Source organism: Gobio gobio (genome assembly GCF_949357685.1).
Source record: "Gobio gobio genome assembly, chromosome: 24".
In the NCBI taxonomy this organism is placed as follows: domain Eukaryota; kingdom Metazoa; phylum Chordata; class Actinopteri; order Cypriniformes; family Gobionidae; genus Gobio; species Gobio gobio.
Genome location: NC_137120.1, coordinates 30,962,961 through 30,986,268, shown reverse-complemented (window position 1 = coordinate 30,986,268; position 23,308 = coordinate 30,962,961). Strand labels below are relative to the sequence as shown.

The 23,308-nt window shown below is 39.7% G+C and overlaps 2 protein-coding genes across 2 annotated transcripts in view; one reads left to right on the top strand and one right to left on the bottom strand.

Moving 5' to 3' along the window:
- tmem59l (transmembrane protein 59-like) overlaps window positions 1–11,265 on the bottom strand; it is a 28,755-nt gene extending 17,490 nt beyond the window's left edge. Inside the window, exons 1-4 of the mRNA XM_079807612.1 lie at window positions 10,934–11,265; window positions 7,237–7,342; window positions 1,234–1,328; window positions 990–1,142 (exon numbers count right to left, since the gene is read on the bottom strand). Of these exons, the coding sequence (XP_079663738.1) occupies window positions 990–1,142; window positions 1,234–1,328; window positions 7,237–7,342; window positions 10,934–11,098 (519 nt within the window). The 5' untranslated portion in view covers window positions 11,099–11,265. The remainder of the gene's footprint in view (window positions 1–989; window positions 1,143–1,233; window positions 1,329–7,236; window positions 7,343–10,933) is intronic.
- Window positions 11,266–12,971: 1,706 nt separating this feature from the next.
- crlf1b (cytokine receptor-like factor 1b) lies at window positions 12,972–22,955 on the top strand (the record flags this gene model as incomplete). The annotated part of the gene is made up of 8 exons (XM_079807026.1): window positions 12,972–13,101; window positions 14,196–14,474; window positions 14,562–14,691; window positions 14,790–14,956; window positions 15,676–15,833; window positions 19,086–19,254; window positions 22,177–22,358; window positions 22,932–22,955. 8 exons carry the CDS (start codon window positions 12,972–12,974, stop codon window positions 22,953–22,955), a joined length of 1,239 nt encoding a protein of 412 aa, XP_079663152.1.
- Window positions 22,956–23,308: the final 353 nt, after the last annotated feature.

Genomic DNA, 23,308 nt, shown 5'->3' with positions numbered 1-23,308 from the left:
TTGCATCTCAAAACAAAAATTAAAATAGAAAAAACTCAATTATTTCTCAGTTTTGCAACTTTGTATCTTAGAATTGGGAATTAATGTCTCATAATTGCACATTTATGTCTCATAATTGACCATAAACTCATAAAAGTGTAAAGTTTATTTCAAGCAATACCAAACTTACCTTCTTTTTATTTTTATTCGGAGGTGTAAACTGTAGTGTTGTTATTGTTTCTTAAAGGGGCTATATGCGTTTTTCTGAAATTTAAACTCGCGACTGACACTTGTGGCCAAAAAACAGAACTGCTCTCATTTTCTGCTCGCTCTCGCAGCGGTGGTGACGTCACATCCGCAGACAGCGCGGGAAAAGACGACCCGCCAGAAAATAGGAAAAATAGGAGACAGGCTTATAGGTGCACCTACTGTGAGCGGACAAGGTGTCAGTATGCTCATCAGGAGATGTTTGAGTCATAAATGGTAAAATAAAAAGGCTATTGTTACGTTTATTTTGGGGAAAAAGTTGCATATAGCCCCTTTAAATTAAAAGTAATAAAAATGATTTTTGTTAACTAAAATAAAAAACAGAAATATTATATATATTAAACTTAAACCTAAAAGTCAAACTTTCTTTTTTTGTATTATCTTGCATTGGCAACTAACTAAAACAAGCTTAAGAACTAAAAGTAATTTCTATTATCTGAAATAATAGAAATATATATAAAAAATAAAAAATAAACAATAAAACTTTTTTAGTGATGAAAAATGAAAGCAAAATAAAATATAAAACTGAAAATACAAAAATAAAAGCTAATTTAAAATATATGTAAATAATACTAATAATAAATAAATCGTAAATAAATCAGTGTTCTATTTTCAGGAAGATTTTGTTGAATTTTGTTAAATTCACAATAGGATCCAATGTAAAATCTTGGCCCGTAAGCAAAACCAATTGAGAACCACATCATCAAGTCTACTCAGAAAAACCGAGACGCCGGTGGACTAACCTGGAACACCACGACCTTCCCATCATCAGCCTGCAGGTAGAAGGTCCAGGTGGATGAAATGAAGCTCTGGGCGGAACTGACGATGTCATTGCACCAGCTAGACACGGCATCCATTACAGAGATGGGCTTGGGCCGGTTGGTCAGGGCCTTGAGCTGCAGATCAAGCCGAGAGCATTTTTGTTGACTTTGATAGAGATGTCAAAACATCAGCGCAAGCCCAAAAGGAAACAAAAGAGAGACTTACCTTTCTCCGCTTGATCTCCGGCTCAGCGGGTTGGCTGGCACACCCCGTGCTGCATGCCTCCTGCTCCAGCAGTTTACTGTAGGCCTCCTGGCATGCTGCACACACACACAAACGATACCTGTCAGGCGGCTCCATCTCCATTCAACCCTCCCCACGGTCAAGCAGTCATCAATATCAACAAACATCTGAGCAGCAGCCGCCCGCACCAGAAAGCGCAGGATTGATTTTCAATAAAACAGCTTCCCTCATGCCTAGCAGCTTCCCACAGACAGCTCTGTTTGCCACTAGCACACAATACCATCTCCAGATAAAAATGAGTGCTATCAGCCTGTCTGCACACTCTATAGAATATGTCCTTGGGCTACGCGGCGCTTCATTCCCAAACATTAGCGGTGTCAAATGTTCATGAACGCTATTAAAACGATCGTTTTTCTTGCTTTACATTTCTAGTGGCATACAGCAGTCTGATATCTGTGAGGTGGTTCTTAAACTGAGTTCTCCTGGGAAGTTTGAACTTAAAAGCAATGGAAACACAATTATGACATACGTTCAAGAGACATTTACTGTTTTTCAGGCAAATTTTCACTGGCGAAATCCAGTCATATTAGGAATTCGCTGGAAGGCGAAAGAATTCCCCACACAGATTTTGCAACGGGATCAATTTGGTCATGTGAATTCACCGCACTGACCAATAGAAAACTGCTTGGTTTGAAATTGAGCTCTGTGAGAGCTATGCTTCATACATCGCACTACTGACAATAGACAATGGACCATTTTTGCCTGCAAACTTTCGCTAATGTGACCGCGCCGTTGAGCTGCATTCAAGTCCTCCTGGGATGTTTGTATAGCCTGACAAGCCAGACCCACATCAAGATGTTGGGTCTGGGAACACACCATTGGCAGGGCTCAATCCGAGGGGCGGGATAAACGGATGTCTTTCAAATTCCCTCTTCACGCAATAGGATAGCGCTACAACCAACCAGAGCAATGAAGAAGGTGAAGCGGAGCTAGTTGATAGATTAAACTTTCGCCGTATCCGGTCAGCAAAACTCCGAACACAGCTTCCTTTCTTAAGAATGACTTCAGTGCCGTTCTTTGTTCTTTTCTCAAAGAAAAGCTTCGTCTTCCAGAGTCGCGGCCAAAGCCGATTCGAAAGACCGCTGTTCGCCAGCTTCTTTGTTTACGAGTAGCACGCGGAAACCGCGGCAACTCTGCCGTCATTATGTTAAGCCCGCCCACCGACTCTATATGCGATGTGATTGGCCTGACCAGAGTTTGGTTTTTCCAGCTCGCAAGCCAACGGAGAGTTGCTAGATGACCCTGGCTGCAAATTAGATTTGCTGGCGCTAGGGTGCGTCTAGATTTCTAGGCTAATGTTTGTAACCACTAGTGTTGTCAAAAGTACCAAGTCGGTACTGAAATGTTAAAAATGTGACGCTTTGAGCGCTGTTGAGCTGGAATCTTAAACCCTTCTGACTGGCCAATGCGCTCATCGGATGTGTCTGTGATTGGCTACAATGATCAACGCACGGGAACGTTTGAAAGTGTTTTGAAAGCGGGATCATATGAAAGCAATAACAGGCGTCGACCAGCGGACCGGTAGGCTGATAGATGCCTGCAATCAAACACTCCCGTGTGTATCTGTGTAAGCGCTCTGTGAAAAGCGTCATTGATACATATTTACAACATGTTTTTGAAGCGCTGGTCATGGTAGCCAATCACAGACATATTTGATGAGCGCGTGAGCACGATGGCCAGTCAGAGGTGTTTACGATTCCAGCTCAACAGTGTCACATTTTTTACATTTGACAACACTAGTAACCACAAGCGCTGGAATCATAATTACAACACACGTTCAAGAAATAGGAACTTAAAGTGGTCACATTTTTGCAGTGGAATCCCCACTATCAGGAAATTTGCGTGAGGGTGAAAGATTTCCCCATGCAACGGGATCAAGTTTGTCATGCAAAATTTGCCACGTTGAAACCTGATTGGTTTGAAAGTGACTTCTGTATGAGTTGTGCTTCACTACTGACAATAGGTACCTTTTTTGTCTGTGAACTTTCACTAACGTTATCTCACCTTTGAAGGTGCCATAGAATGCATTGATACACTATTTTAGATTGTTCTCTGATATCTACATAGCAGGTAGGTGGCTTAGGTAAGGGCAAAAATACTCCAGATATGGTTTTACATGTCCATTTACAACCCTAGGATTTGTCCCTAGAATGAAATGGGCTGTTATTACCTTATTTGGAAGAGTCATGAATAATAATGTTAAGCTCTGCTCTGATTGGCTGTTTCACAGCCAGGCTCATTTCAGTAGCTCACACAAGTGCAGTTATTCAGCAAACACAATCCTAAACAGAACAAGCGAGTCGTGACAGAACACAGACTACCTGAATGGCACTTTAAGCAGAAAATCTCAAATGGAGATTGCTGGAATGCAGCTTACTTGTTTATTGGTGTTTTCAAATCATTCGCATTTGTGAGAGAGAGAGAGAGAGAGAGAGAGAGAGAGAGAGAGAGAGAGAGAGAGAGAGAGAGAGAGAGAGAGAGAGAGAGAGAGAGAGAGAGAGAGAGAGAGAGAGAGAGAGAGAGAGAGAGAGAAAAAATATGGCAACCGCGAGGATGACCGATCGAAACCAAGTGGCAACCTCCCCCAGTTTCTCTTGAAGCCAATAGGAAAGTGACTTAAACTGAAATTCATCGACTGGCCACTAGAGACAGGCTCCAGAAGGGAGCAGAATCTCATTGAGATCCATGTTAAAATGCCCAACTTTACAGAAAAAAACATGTTTACAGCCTGGTACAAATTGTGGTTTTGGTTTATACGGCTAATTTTGTCCTTCATGACAACTGTGTGGGGTTGAATTTTTTTTATAACTCATTCGTTCACATTATATAAAGCCTTAAAGTTCTGCATAATTAAGGGCGTGGCCACTTTGAGTGATAGATGGATTGTCGTTTGGCTGCTGTCTGTTAGTCATCACGTCACCTCAGCTCCAGCCACGTCCCGCCTCTTTGCCCACTTTCTGTTATCCGGGTGATGCGCTGACAAGATGGCAACGGCCGACTTTGAGGCTTCAAAACTGCTTCTCTTCAGAACCCTATGGGTGTCACGGACACTACGTCAATATTTTTTTACAGTCTGTGGATCGAACGCTCCTCTTTTTCCCCTCGACAAAACCAAAGAGTGATTTTTGGTCAAGTTTTTATTTTTTAAACTACATTTTAGTCTCGTCTTTTTTCATATTGCATGTTTATATAGTTCAGATAGTCACAGTTATCGTTTAAGGACGTTTATGTCATCTCGTCTTGTCTTAGTCATGGAAAAAAAGTGGTCAACAAACATTTTTAGTCATATTTTCGTTAACGAAATTGACACTAGTCAGAGGAAACTAACAACTTTGAATTAAATTGGTGCGGTATCCTGTTATAGATAAACAACAATGATGCCTGTTGACAGTTCTGTTCAGTGGGAAGAGTATGAAAAGTGCTCACATCCCCTGTACAGCCTGGAAAATAACTTTTATGTCCATGATCTGCCATTTTTGCCTATATTGTCCTCATCTTCACTTGTCTGGCTATCACCAAACCAAGCTCAATCTTTTAAGATTGAACATTGGCCTGGGGAGTCTGCTGTGTATTTTTACCGCACAAGAGGCGTGATCAACGGGCATAGTTCAAATGACTCTGTATGCAATTGGATAGTGCTTCAACCAATCAGACCAACGCTCCATCGCTTCTCTATCCGTCATTGTGTTAAACCGGCCAATAGCGTGCCAGGTGGATAAGCTGGTTTGTGATTGGTCCCCGCAAATTTGTAACAGAAGCAGGATAGAAATATGTACAGGTTTCCAGCCTGAGCTGCAGGGCAAAATCAAATCGCCGGCAGATCGGGCTGGGTTTACCCAGTCTACACCGTCACAATACCTGCAGAACTTCTGATGATTCGGCTGTGCAGGTCCACCTTAATACTGCCTGGCCTAAAACATGGGCTGGTATATGCAAATATGGGGGGGCGTAAATATTAATGATCCCGACTGTTACGTCAGGGTCTTCTGCACACACAAGATTTACTTATGAAGGAGGAAACAATGGTGTTTGAGGCTCATGGTATGTCAGTTCCATGTACAGAACTATGCCAAGGTAAATACAGTTTTCCATTCTAATGCACCTTTAAGCAGCATTCAAGTCCTCCTGGGAAGTTTGTACATGGGTCATTGACAAAGCTTCAAAAAAGCATGTAATGCATATTTTTGAGTCATGAACAATGCGTTTAAACAAGCTTCAGTTGTTAAATAACATTTCAAAGAGTTTAAAATCATTTTTTGAGTGTTTTTATGTCAGGCGGTACAACCAAACAGTTGTATGTATATACTGTATGTACCAACCTACCCATACTCAAAATAAGCAGTTTTTCCCAGTATTTGAGAGAGATCTACAAACCTTTTCACTCTGCACAAGGATCAGTTGGGCTCCTCTGGATGATCCTGATTCATGTTTATTGCTATTACCAGTTATTACCACCCTGTCATTTGAGAATATACAAATTGCTGAACAAACTTTTTTCAATTATCTCAACAGCTTAAACATTTGTTTATATGAAAGGTTTCAAACCTAAAATGATGCCATAGTATTTCGTTTCTGACACCATTTTAAATAGTTTTTTTTGTAAATAGTTGCACAACCTGACATTTTGGGGGTTTAAGATAATAAAACATAAAATAATATGTATTATTTAAATGTATTAAAAATGAATTAAAACTAAATATGTTTTATAGAATAAAGTAATATTTTGTCATGAAGTTATCAGATTATTTAAAAGGAAATAATGCACTTGGATCTTTAAATCTTTATTTTAATTATTTTTAAGTAGGTCAGTGTTGTAAAGCTACTTTGAAACTGTAGTCTAGAAAGCTAAAAGCTAATGATAATTTGAAGTAGTTAGCTACTTATATAGCTATTTACAAATTAATAAATAACTATTTAAGCATAGTCATATTTTTACTAGCACAAAATGAATGAATAATTGAATGAATGAATCTCAATTAGTGACAATATCAAATTTGCACAAATATCTTTATACTAAATACAACAACAAAAAATTACATAACTGTAGTCGAATCAGTAAATCATTTGTTTTTAAATCTGTTACTGTCTGAACGAACCAATTCACTAGAATGATCTGGACGTTCCAATGCTGTTGTTAAAGGGATAGTTCACCCAAAAATGAAAATTAACCCATGAATTACTCACCCTCAAGTCATCCAAGGTGTATATGGCTTTCTTAAAAAATGTCCTGGCTAATTCAAGCTTTATAATGGCAGTGAATGGCAGCCCAAAATTTGAAGCCCAAAAAAGTGCATCCATCCATTATAAAAGTAATTCACACGGCTCCGGGGGGTTAATAAAGGCCTTCTTAAGTGAATCGATGGGTTTGTGTAAGAAAAATATCCACATTTAAAACTTTATAAAAGTAAAATATAGCTTCTGCCAGACCACCTTCTGTATTCAACTTACGCAGAAAGTGTAACGCCTCTCGCAGTTCAAAACGCTTACACTACATCTGAAGACATCGTCGCGCCAGTTACACTTTCTTCGTACGTTGAATACGGAAGCAGAAGCTAGTCTGGCGGAAGCTAGATATTTTACTTAATAACGTGTTAAATATGGATATTTTTCTTACACAAACTCATCATTTCACACACCTTTATTAACCCCCCGGAGCCTTATGGAGTTTGTTTATGATGGATGGATGCACTTTTTTAATCTTCAAATTTTGGGCTCCCATTCACTCCCATTATAAAGCTTTGAAGAGCCAGGACATTTTTTAATATAACTCTGATTGTATTCGTCTGAAAGAAGAATGTCATATACACCTAGGATGGCTTGAGGGTGAGTAAATCATGGGGTAATTTTCTATTTCTGGGTGAACTATCCCTTTAAATTAATATGGTTGCTACTTTACTTCACAAAACTGGTCAACATAGGTCGTACCTCCCTGGCACTCCTCCTTGCTGGTATTGATGCCTGAATTTCCATTCACAAACTGGCAGATGGAGTAGAGCCGACAACCACGGTGACAGGCATTCATGATGGAGTCCTGTAGGGACAAGGTAAAGGCTTTATTCAGAATGAATCCTTTTGTACAGTAATACATGTAATTCCAAGAATCAGTTGTTCGAGAATTGATGTTCGGTGGTTATATGGAGGTGCTGTCAATGGACCTTTTTATGCAAAAATCATTGAAAATCATTATGCAAGATGTGACATGCCAACGATTTTTTGAATGGTACATAAGAATCGAGAATTGATTATAGCAGAGAACTGGTTGAGGTTTAAGGTTGGAAGGGCAAAGTGAGATGATTCAAATCCATGCAAGGTTGACTCGACCTTTAGAGTTACGGAAGTGACCTGATCCTGCAGTGACCTTCAGTGAGGCGCAATATCAGACATTACTCCAGAATTTGCAGGAGCCGAACAAAATGAAATATATATATATATATATATATATATATATATATATATATATATATATATATATATATATATATATATATATATATAATTTCATTTTGTTCGGCTCCTGCAAATTCTGGAGTAATGTCTGATATAATTCTGGAGTAATGACAGATATACTGATATATCTGATATATATATATATATAAATATACAGTGGGGCAAAAAAGTATTTAGTCAGCCACCAATTGTGCAAGTTCTCCCACTTAAAAAGATGAGAGAGGCCTGTAATTTTCATCATAGGTACACTTCACACCAAGCTGCTTACCTATTGCAGATTCAGTCTTCCCAGCCTGGTGCAAGGCTACAATTTTGTTTCTGGTGTCCTTTGACAGCTCTTTGGTCTTGGCCATAGTGGAGTTTGGAGTCTGACTGTTTGAGGTTGTGGACAGGTGTCTTTTATACTGATGACGAGTGGAGGACAGAGGAGCCTCTTAAAGAAGAAGTTACAGGTCTGTGAGAGCCAGAAATCTTGCTTTTTTTGTAGGTGACCAAATACTTATTTTCCACCATAATTTGCAAATAAAATCTTTAAAAATCAGACAATGTGCTTTTCTGGATTTTTGTTTATCATTCTGTCTCTCATAGTTGAAGTGTACCTATGATCTCATCTTTTTAAGTGGGAGAACTTGCACAATTGGTTGCTGACTAAATACTTTTTTGCCCCACTGCATATATATATATATATATATATATATATATATATATATATATATATATATATATATATATATATATATATATATATATATATACTCACCTAAAGGATTATTAGGAACACCTGTTCAATTTCTCATTAATGCAATTATCTAATCAACCGATCACATGGCAGTTGCTTCAATGCATTTAGGGGTGTGGTCCTGGTCAAGACAATCTCCTGAACTCCAAACTGAATGTCAGAATGGGAAAGAAAGGTGAATTAAGCAATTTTGAGCGTGGCATGGTTGTTGGTGCCAGACGGGCCGGTCTGAGTATTTCACAATCTGCTCAGTTACTGGGATTTTCACGCACAACCATTTCTAGGGTTTACAAAGAATGGTGTGAAAAGGGAAAAACATCCAGTATGCGGCAGTCCTGTGGGCAAAAATGCCTTGTTGATGCTAGAGGTCAGAGGAGAATGGGCCGACTGATTCAAGCTGATAGAAGAGCAACTTTGACTGAAATAACCACTCGTTACAACCGAGGTATGCAGCAAAGCATTTGTGAAGCCACAACACGCACAACCTTGAGGCGAATGGGCTACAACAGCAGAAGACCCCACCGGGTACCACTTATCTCCACTACAAATAGGACAAAGAAGCTACAATTTGCACGAGCTCACCAAAATTGGACAGTTGAAGACTAGAAAAATGTTGCCTGGTCTGATGAGTCTCGATTTCTGTTGAGACATTCAGATGGTAGAGTCAGAATTTGGCGTAAACAGAATGAGAACATGGATCCATCATGTCTTGTTACCACTGTGCAGGCTGGTGGTGGTGGTGTAATGGTGTGGGGGATGTTTTCTTGGCACACTTTACGCCCCTTAGTGCCAATTGGGCATCGTTTAAATGCCACGACCTACCTAAGCATTGTTTCTGACCATGTCCATCCCTTTATGACCACCATGTACCCATCCTCTGATGGCTACTTCCAGCAGGATAATGCACCATGTCACAAAGCTTGAATCATTTCAAATTGGTTTCTTGAACATGACAATGTGTTCACTGTACTAAAATGGCCCTCACAGTCACCAGATCTCAACCCAATAGAGCATCTATGCTGTTATTATGCCGCAGACGTCTTCCTGCTTCTTCCGGTCATGCATATGTGGGGAAACACAGTGCTGTTTTATCATATTAGATACATTTGAGTGTGTTGAAAGTTATGTTATAATGCTACTCTGTGCGTTCGCTCTGCGGTTACTATGAGACACTTGTCGCACACTGCAGTGAGCTAGATCAATATAAGGCATGGTAAAACATGGTAATCGCGGTAAATCAAGATTTAAACAATAAGACTAACTACATTGAGCTATATAACAATGATTTGTTTTCTGTTGATGAATGTATCCAAACAGTTGCTCACATGTCTAATAAAACACATAATATATTAAATAGTCTTTGGTGTTTCCATGGTTTCTACAAAATAAAACCGGATAGGTAAGGGTAACGTAGGTATGATGTCATTGACAGGCGACACAGCCACGGTCCATGTCCTGGTTAAAATGGCTTATTTCTCTGAAATTTAAACAGTCTTGGAAACATTTGGGATAGTGTAAGTACACAAGACAACAAAACATATACTATTGTTGTAGTCGTTTTTAGATATTTTAATCCAAAAATTTTACATATTGTGCCTTTAAAGGTCCACTTTTTAAACAGTGTGTGAGAAGTCATTCAAAATCTTTGACACACCTAATACTAAACAGATCTGTACGGTTGATATTTGAAATTCTCTCATAGTTGTTTATGGCAGTAAAAGCAACTTATAGAGCTGATAATAATGAGAACCGTTAAAATCAATTCTCATCCCTACAAACGACCCTTCACTGAAGTGGTGCAGGCTGCAGGGAAAATAAGCATTCCATCTCATTTTCTAAATACATTTACATCTAAACGACTGTAATGGAATGACATCGCCCTCGGATATCGAGCAAATATCAACCCACGTCTTCACGGGCCATCATCAAACAATGAGAATGTGCTCGCGTGCTTCGGCGAGAATTCTATTGGCGCGTTCCGTTTTGCGCATTTAGACTGTTCGTTGCCCTTTAAACGCACCCGAATGACAGGTACGGCCAGACAGCGTCTGTGTCTACATAATGACCATTAAAATCCCATGCGTCATAAAGCATCATTCTCGGCCTGTTCTTGGTGGAGGGTACAAAGTAACGTTTCCATGCGGTGCCAAGAACTAGGACAGAGAAATCCATGAATCGATTAAGAATTTGTCTCGGGGTGCTGCCAAATAATGCTCCCATCTTTGCGCAGTGTCTTAGCGCAGAACAGTTTTGTGTCAAAAATGAAGGTTTGATTCCATCTCGCACATTTACAATTGCAAAACGGCTTTATTTATTCACATCTGCAAATGGCTGCGGCTGTGATGAACCACTAGTAAATGCAACAAAAAAAAAAACATTATTTTTTCCACAGGCCGTTACAATATACTGCAGAAGCATCTGGTACGTGGCACTTACTTTGGCGGGGCTTTTGTTTTTGATGGACATCTGGCACTGCTTTTTGCAGTAATTGATATCGCCCAGTTGGTTGTCAAACAGATCAGATGATGCCGCCGCCAACGCCACCAGAATCAGAGAGACGAGCGCGGGGACGCCGCGCGCCCTGCCGCCGAACTGGAGCATCTTTTATTCGCAGGACTCGGTGCACTGGCGCGTCGGTTCGGTGCGTCTCGACCTGTCCCTGCCGTTGCTGCTGCTTCGTTTCGGGCTCTATCAGCATCGGCGATCTCGTGCCTTTGATGCGCCGTGTCGTCACTCCTCACATCATCACGCACGCGCTGCGCGTCTCCGTCCAATGCATTGCGTTGCAGCAGATCGGGAGTGGATGGAAAGAATATAGCATAGCCTACAGGAGAACATATTTCTAGTTAATTATTATTGTAAATAAAAGCGACCAAACAAATGTTTTTATTTCTATCACATGAAATAATTAAGTTCTAATATAGCTTAAATTGCCATGAGCAAAGGAACTGAAATAAAAAGAAACAAACAGTTGAATAATATGTGGATTTAACTCCCTAAAATTGTACTTTATATTATTTTTAATATTATAAACACACACAGATTTGTTTTGCTATCTAAGTGAGGACATTCCATAGGCGTAATGTTTTTATACTGTACAAACTGTACATTCTATCCCCCTACACTAACCCTAAACCTACCCATCACAGGAAACATTCTGCATTTTTACATTTTTAATTAAAACATTCTTTAGTATGTTTTTAAAGCTATTTTAAATATGAGGAGGACACATGAAATGTCTTCATATTTCATGTTTATGTCGTAATACCCGTGTCATTATACAAATTTGTGTCCTCAAAAACACAAAAACAAACACACAGACATAGACACACACACACACACACACACACACACACACACACACACACACACACACACACACACACACACACACACACACACACACACACACACACACACACACACACACACACACACACACACACACACACACACACACACACACACACACACACACACACACTCAGATTATTATTTACATTAGCGTATATAAACCAAATAGAAAATATTACATTTTAATTTTTAATTTTTTAAATAATTTATTCTTAGATTACGAATACATTTTTCCTCATAATTGCCTGATTTTATAAAAAGTATAAAAAGTTGCTGCCTTTAATGCTTTTTAACAATTAACTTAGATGTTTATTAAACTGACTTTAAAAAAAAAAGTTGAATCTTGTATAACTTTTTTTAAAAAGTTGAAAATTCCTTAACTTATTTTGATGAGTTGAAGCAATGCAAATAAAAATCGTAACGTTCTCATAACTTATTGATCATATAATTTTTTTACAGTGTATGTTGTTTCCTATCAGCAGTGATCAGGAATTTGTAATCTATCCAAAATATAAATAAATGAAAAATTAAAATACATGTGCTCACATGTGCTAAGAAAAAATACATGAGTTCAAAAGCTCTAAAGTCTAACACATATTAAAAAAAATTCAAATAGATTTATGGTTATAAATTAATGTATAATCTCTAAATTATAGCCTAGGGCTATTTGTTAACTATTCAGCAATTACACAATTCATATTAAAGCAGCATGGGTGTGGATTTGCAGTGTAAAAAGCAGCCCATAATAAACCATGCATTGCAGATTATAGCCTTGTGTTTGTGCAAAAAAATGAATATGTGATGAATAGCTGACACTTTTGGAAAGGTTTTTTTTCATTATTTTCCAACTTAGCATACAAAAGAGTAAAGAAAACACTGGCTGCAGATGCCCTACTAATAATGACTTGTGGCTGTGTGGTAAGACATGGGAGGAGCTTCAGAAGAATCAACTTTTTCAGCTTTTGAGGCGTTCACTATATTGATTCTTCTCTAAAATTGAGAGTGAAGGTGAATCTGAGCGTCCTCTCCGCATAATGGTGCTTTTCAGAACCAGCAATGATTTTTACGAAGCTTTCTGCTGATTAAGGCTTTTATTTTTGGGCAGTTTATGTGAAGGAGAATGGATTATGCGTACGCGCGCTCCCATCACCATGGCAAGAATCGAGTTGAGAGCGCGCGCGACAGACAAATGACAATTTCAGTCATGATGTTGTTTTTTGTTGCGCTTCTTCCATATGCGCTTACAGCACGTAAGTAGGATTTCAGATGTATTTAAAGTTTATTTTGAAGTCATTTAAGAAGACGTCTACAAACTTCATCTTTGTATAATGTTTATTTTTGAGGTGTTTATGTTTTCATTTTCATCTCTATTCAAGGGAATGTCAATTTAGAGGCCGTATTCTCCATAGTTTACGCTAAAATACTATAGTTAATGAAGAATTACTACTTTAAACAGTGGCAATTTGTCATTAGCGACTTTTATCAAAAATAAATAGGCTACATTAATGACAGGAATGTTCTTCAAGCTTTTCATGCTGTTTGAAGGCGAATCGTTTACAGCACTAATACTAACGTGCATTTGGAAAAATAAAACTGTAGTTACCATGGTAAATGTGTGCAAAGAGACGATATATTAAGATAATAAAATAGATAGATAGTGTTCACTAATAAACTGAAGAAAATAAGGTAAAATAGGCCGTGTTATTCACAAAACAGCTTGTCCTACAGTGCAATATTGATTCTGTGAAATAGTTGCCTCATATTACAATTATTACACGACAAGTTTTTAAAATAAATAAATAAATTCAGTAATTTACGCATCCTTCCGCTAGAAGATATAACAACGTTGCTATGCAACAAAAATAATCATCCGCTACGTTCGGTTTTGACCAAAGAGAAGCGATAGAAACTGTGTACTGAATTGAATATAATTGTGAATAAAGTTGTTTATTCACCAGTTTCATTGGTCAGAATTTCCAAACATTGCTCAAGGAGAAAAACTGTCCAATAAGTACCATATTTGTTTCCTAACTCTTCAGTGTTCCTTAGAGTCCAATGGCACGTAAAGAGCTTGTCCGCCTCCCACCAGGAGCAGAAATGATCCACATCAACACTCATTTTCCCTGAAGGCCAGTAGTAGCTTTTCAAACCCAGCCATTGTCCGAACATTTATCTTAAACATGAATAAATATGAGCTCAGTGGACACACAAGACGAATATTTACAAGATGGGAAACCACTTAAGATGCTGAAAAATGACCTTGTGCAACTTTTCCAACTGCCGGTCATAAATCCAGTTGTAAAATTGTTGGAATCATGAAGTCTCCTCTTCTTCTGACCCCCAGACTTGGCTGTCATATCCCCCCAGGATCCAGTGCTTCACATCGGCTCGAGCTTGACTGCAGTGTGCACCGTTAGTGCTGAGCTGGAAATAACAGCTAGATCCTTGTACTGGACGCTGAATGGGAGACGCTTGGCGAGAAACACTTACAGAGTCCTGAGCCCAACCGAATCAAGCGTCACACTTCATCAACTCAATGGCTCCTTGCAGCAGTCAGGAGACAACCTGGTTTGCCACCGAAGCAACGGAGAAGTGTTGGCCGGATCGTGTATTTATGTCGGCTGTGAGTGTTTTGGTGTTTTGGTGTTTTTTTTCCCATGAGTTTTTGAATATTCATGCTTCTTTTCTTTCGTTTTAATTTGATTTACAGCACCCCCTGAGAAACCCGTCAACCTGACATGCTGGTCACGAAACACCAAAGATCTCAGCTGTAGATGGAGTCCAGGGAGTCCAGGAGAAACATTCATCAATACCAAATACGCCCTCAAATACAAACTAAAGTGAGATTTTGACACCCAAAAAAAACGTTATACTGCCACATTTTTTTTTGCAAGAATCCCTTTCAGTATGCAACTTTTCCATTTTGACGACCATCTAGATGGTACGGTAAAGAGAAAGACTGCGAGGACTACACGGGGCAGCCGTATATGTGCTACGTTCCACGCGACCTTGCCATTTTTACACCATATGAAGTCTGGGTGGACGCGTCCAATCAGCTCGGCTCTGCCACTTCTGATGTGGTCACTTTAGACATTTTAGATGTAGGTAAGTAGGACTAAAATATGCTTGTTTGATGGAAAACTGGATGCTGGGATTACGATTCCCAACTCACACATAGATGCACGAAACCATCTGAACGTCTCGCATATGGTGCGCACACACTCGTCTGAGAGAGTAGATTTTTACAGACTGTAAAAGCACTTTCCAACAGCTGAAACGGTTCCAAAAGGCAACTCGTGAAAATAGAAGCTTGAAGGTCAACGGGCAGCTGAAAGTCTGTTGGCAATTGGTTAAAATGCATTATTTGACATACATTACATGACGAATTACTTTTTTTGACATACCAATGAATTAATCGAATTAATCACAATTAAATTACATCCATCTATCAGCGCAGAAAAGCAAAGACATTACTTCACCATCTTCAAGTCCTCATTTCCTCATCTTCTGAAACAATAAGCTCTGGAATTCTCCATGATTGGCTTTGCCCTAAAGGCGAGCTTGATTAAAAAAACATATCAGTGGAGCACGTCCAATCGCATACATCAATGGAAATGGGAGATTACATTTGCAGCGGCAAAATATCATCTAGCTAATGAGCAGCGATCAAGGTTTATTGGGGGATCCGATTACAAGCAGCTAGTTTTCAACTCTTTGAAGGGAACTTGAAAATTAGCTCTTGTATTTTTACCATCTTTTGGGTAATCAACAGTTCTGAAACGGCATTTTCACAGTGTTAGATAATGTGAAACATTTCTGTTCAGTAACTACAGATCCGCCACCTGATGTCCTTGTGAGCCGCGTTGGAGATTTGGAAGATCAGTTAAGTGTACGTTGGGGCAGTCCTCCTGCCCTGAAAGACTACCTGTTTCAGGCCAAGTATCAGATTCGATACCGCGTGGAGGAGAGCGACGAATGGAAGGTATGGTTGGAAGGGTTTTGTCCAAAGGTGTCCAATTTTGCTCCTGGAGGGCCAAAGTCCTGCAGAGTTTAGCTCTAACATGCCCCAACACACCTGCCTGGAAGTTTCTGGTAATCCTTGAAGATTAGCTAGTTCAGGTGTGTTTAATTGGGTTTGAAGCCAGTGTTGGCAAGTCTGTTTTTTTCCCGTGGAATTTGACTACTTTTAAGTTGTTTCCGTGGGTTGATTTCTACCCCAGTACGATTTCGGTGTTCCAACACCCCCCAGACATACAAATTCAGTCAAGAATTTGGCCGCCCGTTGGAGAAAATCACTTTTGACTGGCCATTGGGCAACTTTTGTTGCACAGACCTAGCAACCCTGGTTGAAGCTACACTCTGCACTATTGAATATAATGGTTTCAAGTTTTCACAGCGATGCCATAGAACAAGGGTACTCAACACTGACCCTTGAGGTACTATTTCCTGCAGAGTTTTGCTCCAACCCATTCAAACAGATCTGAACAAGCTAATCAAGGTCTTCAGGATTAATAGAAGGTTTTAAGCATCGGGCATTTGAATATTTCCATGAACAGTTCTTAAAAGAATCTTTTTTTTTTCTGTGTGAAGAACATTTAATAATCTAAAGAAGCTTTTTGCACTAAATAGAATCTTTTGTGCAAAGGTTCAATAGATGTTAAAGGTTCTTCATGGAAGCATTGATGCCAATAAAGAACTTTTGTTTTTAAGAGTGTGGAGCAGGATTGGACAGCCCTGGTTTAATCCAACAGAAAACAAAATTGAAACTAGGGTTGCCTAATCCTGCTTCCAGAGGGCCACCTTCCAGCAGAGTAAGGCTGCTTCTGTAACCATGTACTTCCCTATATAGTAGGCGAAAAAAAAGTATGTGACCAAGGAAGCATGTCCGAATTCACAGTACTCGTAAAACAGTAGACGGGAAGTACACGAATGACCTACTATTTCCGGCGAGATTCTGAAGTGTGTATACGATGGACACTTTACTATCACATGAGGCCCCGGGAGGGGATTTGCGAATGCCGGTGAAGCAATTGACGCTCGTGGGTCACATGACAGTGACGACATGGTGAATGTAGTACGTCCAGATTACATTCATACTATATAGAACATACTTTTTTAAGTCTCGCAAAGTAAGTACTTGTTCAAAATAAGTACCTACTCAAAAGAGTATGCCATTTCGGATACAGCCTAATTAAAACCTGAACCAGGTAATCAAGGTCTTTATGCTGCGTTCACGCCATGTCGTAATTACTATATAGATCCGTATGTCATACACCAATAAGTCTGTACAGCACTGCTTCGAGTCAAACACACCTTAAATCTGTCAGGTGAGATATGTTGTAGCTCTCAGAAAATTAAGAGTTTACACATTAATTACAATTTCTACAAGCATGTAAAGGCTTTTTACAATTCAAAATCGTTACGGTAATTACGACACGGCGTGACAGCCCCTTTAGGATTACTAGAAACTTCCAAGCAGGTGTGTTGGAGCTAAACTTTGCAGGAAAGTTCCCCTCCAGGAGCAGGATAGGACACCCCTGATTTTAAGGGATAGTTCACTCCAAAATGAATATTCTGTTATTAGTTAAGGCTGATTTATACTTCTGCGACGTAGCCTCTACGCCGAAGGCTATGCGCCGCTTTTCATTTATGCTTCTTTGTCCGTGCTGACATGCAGTTACACATGCAGAAGGAGCGTGTGTACCCCTGAGGGAGGGGTTCTGGCAGATCAATCACAGCGCTTGTGGTCCGCGTAGAATTGACGCGTTGTTACTTTTTTCGAGAGGTGCACGCCAGGGTACGTCGTAGGCTAGGCGTGCAACACACAGCTTACGACGTAGCTACACCATACACTCGACGCAGAAGTATAAATTGGGCTTTAGGGGCAGTTCACACAACACCGTTTTCAACTAAAAAGTAAACGTTTTTATGCATTTTGGCCGTTCATGTTTTTATGCATTTTGGCCGTTCATTTACACGACAACGGCGTTTTGGGGGCCTGAAAACACAAACTTTTGAAAACGGTAGTTTCTTTACAAATTGACATTACCAACTACTGGCCTGGCATGAATAATGCAGAGTTTTAGGCCCTGTCCACACGAACACGGGTATTTTCAAAACCACAGCTTTTTCTACGCGGTTTGGCTGTTCGTCCACGCGCAAACGCAGTATCCGGTTACTGAAACAGCGTTGTCGTGTAGATGGTAAAACCGGAGATTTCGGCTTGTTAAGTCGAAATGTGCGCCGTTCTCTCCTTTGTTTGACGTCAGTTTGTGCGCCGTTATCACTTTTGTTTACATGAGTGGAGTCTATGCAATGGCGGACGTAGCTTTTAATAACTCTGCTAATAGCGCTTATCACATGTATACAGATACATGCGCAGTTATCTCACTGTATTGCAGAACAGAGGCGCCAGAATGCAATAATACAACATAGTAAGGCAAGTGTGTGAAGCTTCAGTCCACTTGGGCCCTGACCCTGTGTACAGTTACCTGTCACGAGTCCAAAGTAAACTTGTAGAAAGGTTTCACTGAGCCCATAGCATCCCTCAGTGCATCGGTGCCGTGGATGGGACCCATGTGGAAATCAGGCAGCCAATCATAGCGCGATTTTACGTTTTCATGTGGACATGATTGAGGAAAAACTCTGGTTATAAAAATACCCGTGTACGTGTGGACTAGGCCTTAGTCGTTTTCAGGGATCTGTGTGAACGAGGATCATTTTGACAACGTTGTTGTCTGTACATGAAAAACACAGAAGGAAAACCTTTTCAGTTTTTAGTGCATCGTTAAACGTACCCTAAATCAGCCTCATTTTGTGGAACAAAAAAGGAGGATTTGAGGAATCTCCTGCCCACTCTTTTCCTATCCCAATAAAGGTAGTCCAGATGACTCGTGCATTTTAGAGTCTTCTGAAGTCATAAGATAGCTTTGTTTGACTGAATGATTCGTTCACTAATCTGACTGATTCAACTCACTGAATGATCCAGCAGTTAACAGCTCACTGGAGGGGAAATCTGTTCTTCAAAGAAACCGTAAGAAGCTAGTCGTATGGACCACTATTATGATAGCTTTGCACAAGAAAGTTATAGTTTTGGAATGACATGAAGGTAAAACAATTATTGCAGAATTTACATTTTTGGGTGAACCGCTTTAACCAAATCTTCCCCAATTTAATGTCTAGTGCACATACTTAAAATCTTATTCCAAGTTATTTATTTTCTATTTCCCCTCAGGTGATAGATGATGCTGGGAACCAAACATCATGTCGGTTAGCGGGTCTCAGAGCCGGTACTGTGTATTTTGTCCAAGTACGCTGCAACCCAGTGGGCATCTACGGCTCGAAGAAGGCAGGTATCTGGAGCGACTGGAGCCACTCGACCGCCGCATCAACACCTGGCATTGGTGAGTTACAGCAAAATTCATAGCAGTAATGCAACACTCACATTAAGCTTCTGCATCATAAGCTAATTAGATTCAAACCATATGTAAACACTGAAAAAAAACATCAAGCTACTTGATAGGGATCTCTCATAGAGATTCAAAAGACTTCAGTAAAATGTCAAAGCGCTTTAGGGGACAATTGATGAATTCTTTGAGCTTGTCTTAGATTGATAAATTAAAAAAGTCTTAGAGCATGTTTAGATTAAAGGGGCGGTCGACCTGAAGCTTAGCGAAAACAGATTTGGTTCATAAGAAATGATGTTACATGTCTTGCATTAAAGAGAGGATGTTATTAAGCTCTGTTTTATGCCAAGCAATATGAGTTATGGCAAGTCTGAGCTCCTCCTCCTGCATTCTATGTTTAATGCTTTGGAGCTCATTAGCAGAGAGATGGTAAATAGGCTATTATTCATGGGTATGTGCACATCGCTCAGGGCAACACTGTACAATCAACAGCATTTAAGCTACTGTCGTCAGCTGGGGTTGAATTTAACAAATGTTTTACAAGTGGTTGACATAAAATATGTAGACCTTAATGCAATATAATACTAAATAATGGGCACTACAGAGAGCTGGGTGATGTACTGAATATTCACAATATTAATCGGGAGGAATTTGCTGGTGATTTAAAATTAAGCATTGTCATGGATATCACCTTTAAGACATAAACAGAGCCTGTTATTAGACTAGATTCACAATCCTTCCTTTTCCTACAAGTATAAGAGCATTATAGTCAAAACTGCTTTTTTAATAGAGTTGGTAAGTCTGATTAATTTTCATGAATCAGTTCAAACTGTTTAATTCACGAATCATTAATTATGAATCCATTCCAATTCAGTGTTGCAATTTATATTAATTAAATGTATTAATATTAAATCATTTAAATTAATTGAAATAAAGCTGAAATAAAAACATTTATGAAAAACAAAAATGAGAAATTATAAAAGTAAAAACAGCCAATTCAAAATACTAATAAATATTATAATAGTATATAAATAATGCAAAAAAAAAAACGTATAATAAATAATTACTCAGAAATGTCGTAATTTTTAATGTATTACAAATAATATGTTGAAATAAAAATGTATGTAGATAACATTCTTTTTTTGTTTACTATACATTGTTTAAGTGGTGCAATATAAACGTTTATCGTCAAAATTAGGTATTCACCAATATAAAAAATCTGGCTATTACTGATAAGCTAATAATTACTTTAATTTATGGCCGAAAAATTACCAATGTTAAATTCTATACAATTTTGTCTAAATTCATTAAATAAAACTCTAAAATCAATCATTTTAAATTCTACAATTGTATTTAGAAATCACAATATTATAATGAACAGTAAGAAATATTCAAAAATGAATACTGTCAAATTGATTTTTATAATCAGCCAGTCAAAGTACATATACACTATCCCCCGGTTTCACAGACAATGCTTAAGCTAATCCTAGACTAAAATGCATGTTTGAGCTATTTTAACTGAAAGAATCTTGCACTGACAAATCTTAAAATATGTCAGTGGCATTGTTTTGTCTCAAGATGCACACCAGTAATGTTTTTTTCTTGGGCACGTTTATAAAAGTTACTTAAATGTCCTAATTGAACTAAGGCCTAATCCTGGCTTAGTCTAAGCCCTGTCTGTGAAACCGGGCCTATATTGCCAAAAGGTTTGGGACACTTGCCTTTACGTGCACATGAACTTTAATGACATCCTATTCTTAATCCGTAGGGTTTAATATGCAGTTGGCCCACCCTTTGCAGCTGTAACAGCTTCAACTCTTCTGGGAAGGCTTTCCACAAGGTTTAGGAGTGTGTGTTTATGGGAATTTTTTACCATTCTTCTAGAAGCGCAATTGTGAGGTCAGGCACTGATGTTGGATGAGAAGGCCTGGCTCACAGTCTCCGCTCTAATTCATCCCAAAGGTGTTCTATCGGGTTGAGGTCAGGACTCTGTGCAGGCCAGTCAAGTTCCTCCACACCTAACTCGCTCATCCATGTCTTTATGGATCTTGCTTTGTGAACTGGTGCGCAGTCATGTTGGAACAGGAAGGGGCCACCCCCAAACTGTTCCCATAAAGCTGGGAGCATGAAATTGTCCAAAATGTTCCTTTCACTGGAACTAAGGGGCCAAGCCCAACCCCTGAAAAACAACCCCCACACCACAATCCCCCCTCCACCAAACTTTACACTTGGCACAATGCAGTCAGACAAGTACCGTTCTCCTGGCAACCCCCAAACCCAGACTCATCCATCAGATTGCCAGACAGAGAAGCGTGATTCGTCACTCCAGAGAACACGTCTCCACTGCGTCCGGCGCTTTGCATTGCGCTTGTTGATGTAAGGCTTGGATGCAGCTGCTCGGCCATGGAAACCCATTCCATGAAGCTCACTACACACTGTTCTTGAGCTAATCTGAAGGCCACACGAAGTTTGGAGGTCTACACCTATTGACTGAAAGTTGACGACAGCATGCGCTGACCCCGCTCTGTGATTTTACGTGGCCTACCACTTCATGGATGAGTTGCTGTTGTTCCCAATTGCTTCCATTTTGTTATAACACCACTAACAGTTGACCGTGGAATATTTAGTAGTGAGGACATTTCACAAATGGACTTATTGCACAGGTGGCAACCTATTATTGTACCACGCTTAAATTCACTGAGCTCCTGATAGCGAGCCATTCTTTCACAAATGCATGCCTAGGTGCTTGATGTTATACACCTTTGGCCATGGAAATGATTGGAACACCTGAATTCAATGATTTGGAGGGGTGTCCCAATACTTAGTGTATATACATATATATGAGTATTGAACATTTACAGTCACTGCTTACCAAAAACTCATGAGAAATATTTTAATATCACTTTCATTTCCCAGCAGAAAGGTCCCACAGTGGCTCGTGCGATTCGAAGCCCAGCGAGCACAACTCAACGTTACGAAAGGAGCTCAAGCAGTTTTTCGGCTGGATGCGCAAACACTCTTACGGCTGTACGGACGTCAGCATCAAACTCTACGACCAATGGCGCGTCTGGCTGCAGAAAGCCCAGAAAACACACGACCAGGTCAGTAAGGACAAAGCGCACCTCCTTTTGCGACACATATCAAGACGGCAAATCATCACTCTTGGCACACATGAAATGCAGCCTGTGCGAAAAAGCATTTAGTGGTTTTATATGACCCACAAAAAAGAGAGCCAAAATATCTGTTTATTCTTTTGATCAATAGACTCGCATTTGATTGCTTTTACTAATGGCGAAGCATCATATAATCTTCAGACGGTTACCACAACAGACGGGAACGGCCAGTCAAAGTAATCAGCCGGAATGCTAATAAATTCCTTTTAGGTTAGACTGTTCAGCAAGGCTTCAGCTGCGATCCAACCGAGCCCGAGAAGTCTTGTGTGGCGTACTCGTACGCTATCCGACATCCGCTGCACGCTCTCTGAACCGATTCAGTGGTTACTGTTGCTTTGGCACTGACGACTGTTGGGAAACTTAGGTCGCTTCATTAGTCACACTGTCCTTTGAAGAACACGATGTAACTGCCACAAGAATGGCTGGTACCAATTACGCTTCTCTGTCCCCATATATCAAGTCATCACATTCACTTGTAAATGCCATTGTCTTGCCTTTCAGGTACTACAAAGCGGTAAATCATAGTGAAACTCTAAAGAAGAGCTTGGGAGAGTTTGCGGGGGCCGGCGACGACAAGGTTTTTATCACTCTCCAGTGCTTGGGACGTTTCATCCGGATGAGCCAAGACTCTCTGAAGGAATCTGTAGTTTGGCGACATGATCTACTGCTCGCCTCCTGCTACAGTCCCCGTCAAATACGTCAAAGGAAGTGCTTTTGTCTCAGACATGTTATTTATAAGGGGCATTAAAACATAAAGAAAGACTCAAACTGACGAAAGAGAGCATAAAATGTTGATGATGGGAGACTTTTTCATTCTCATTTCTCTTCTCACTATTGACCCGTCATCCAAAAAAGGACCTTTACAACTAGCCGACACA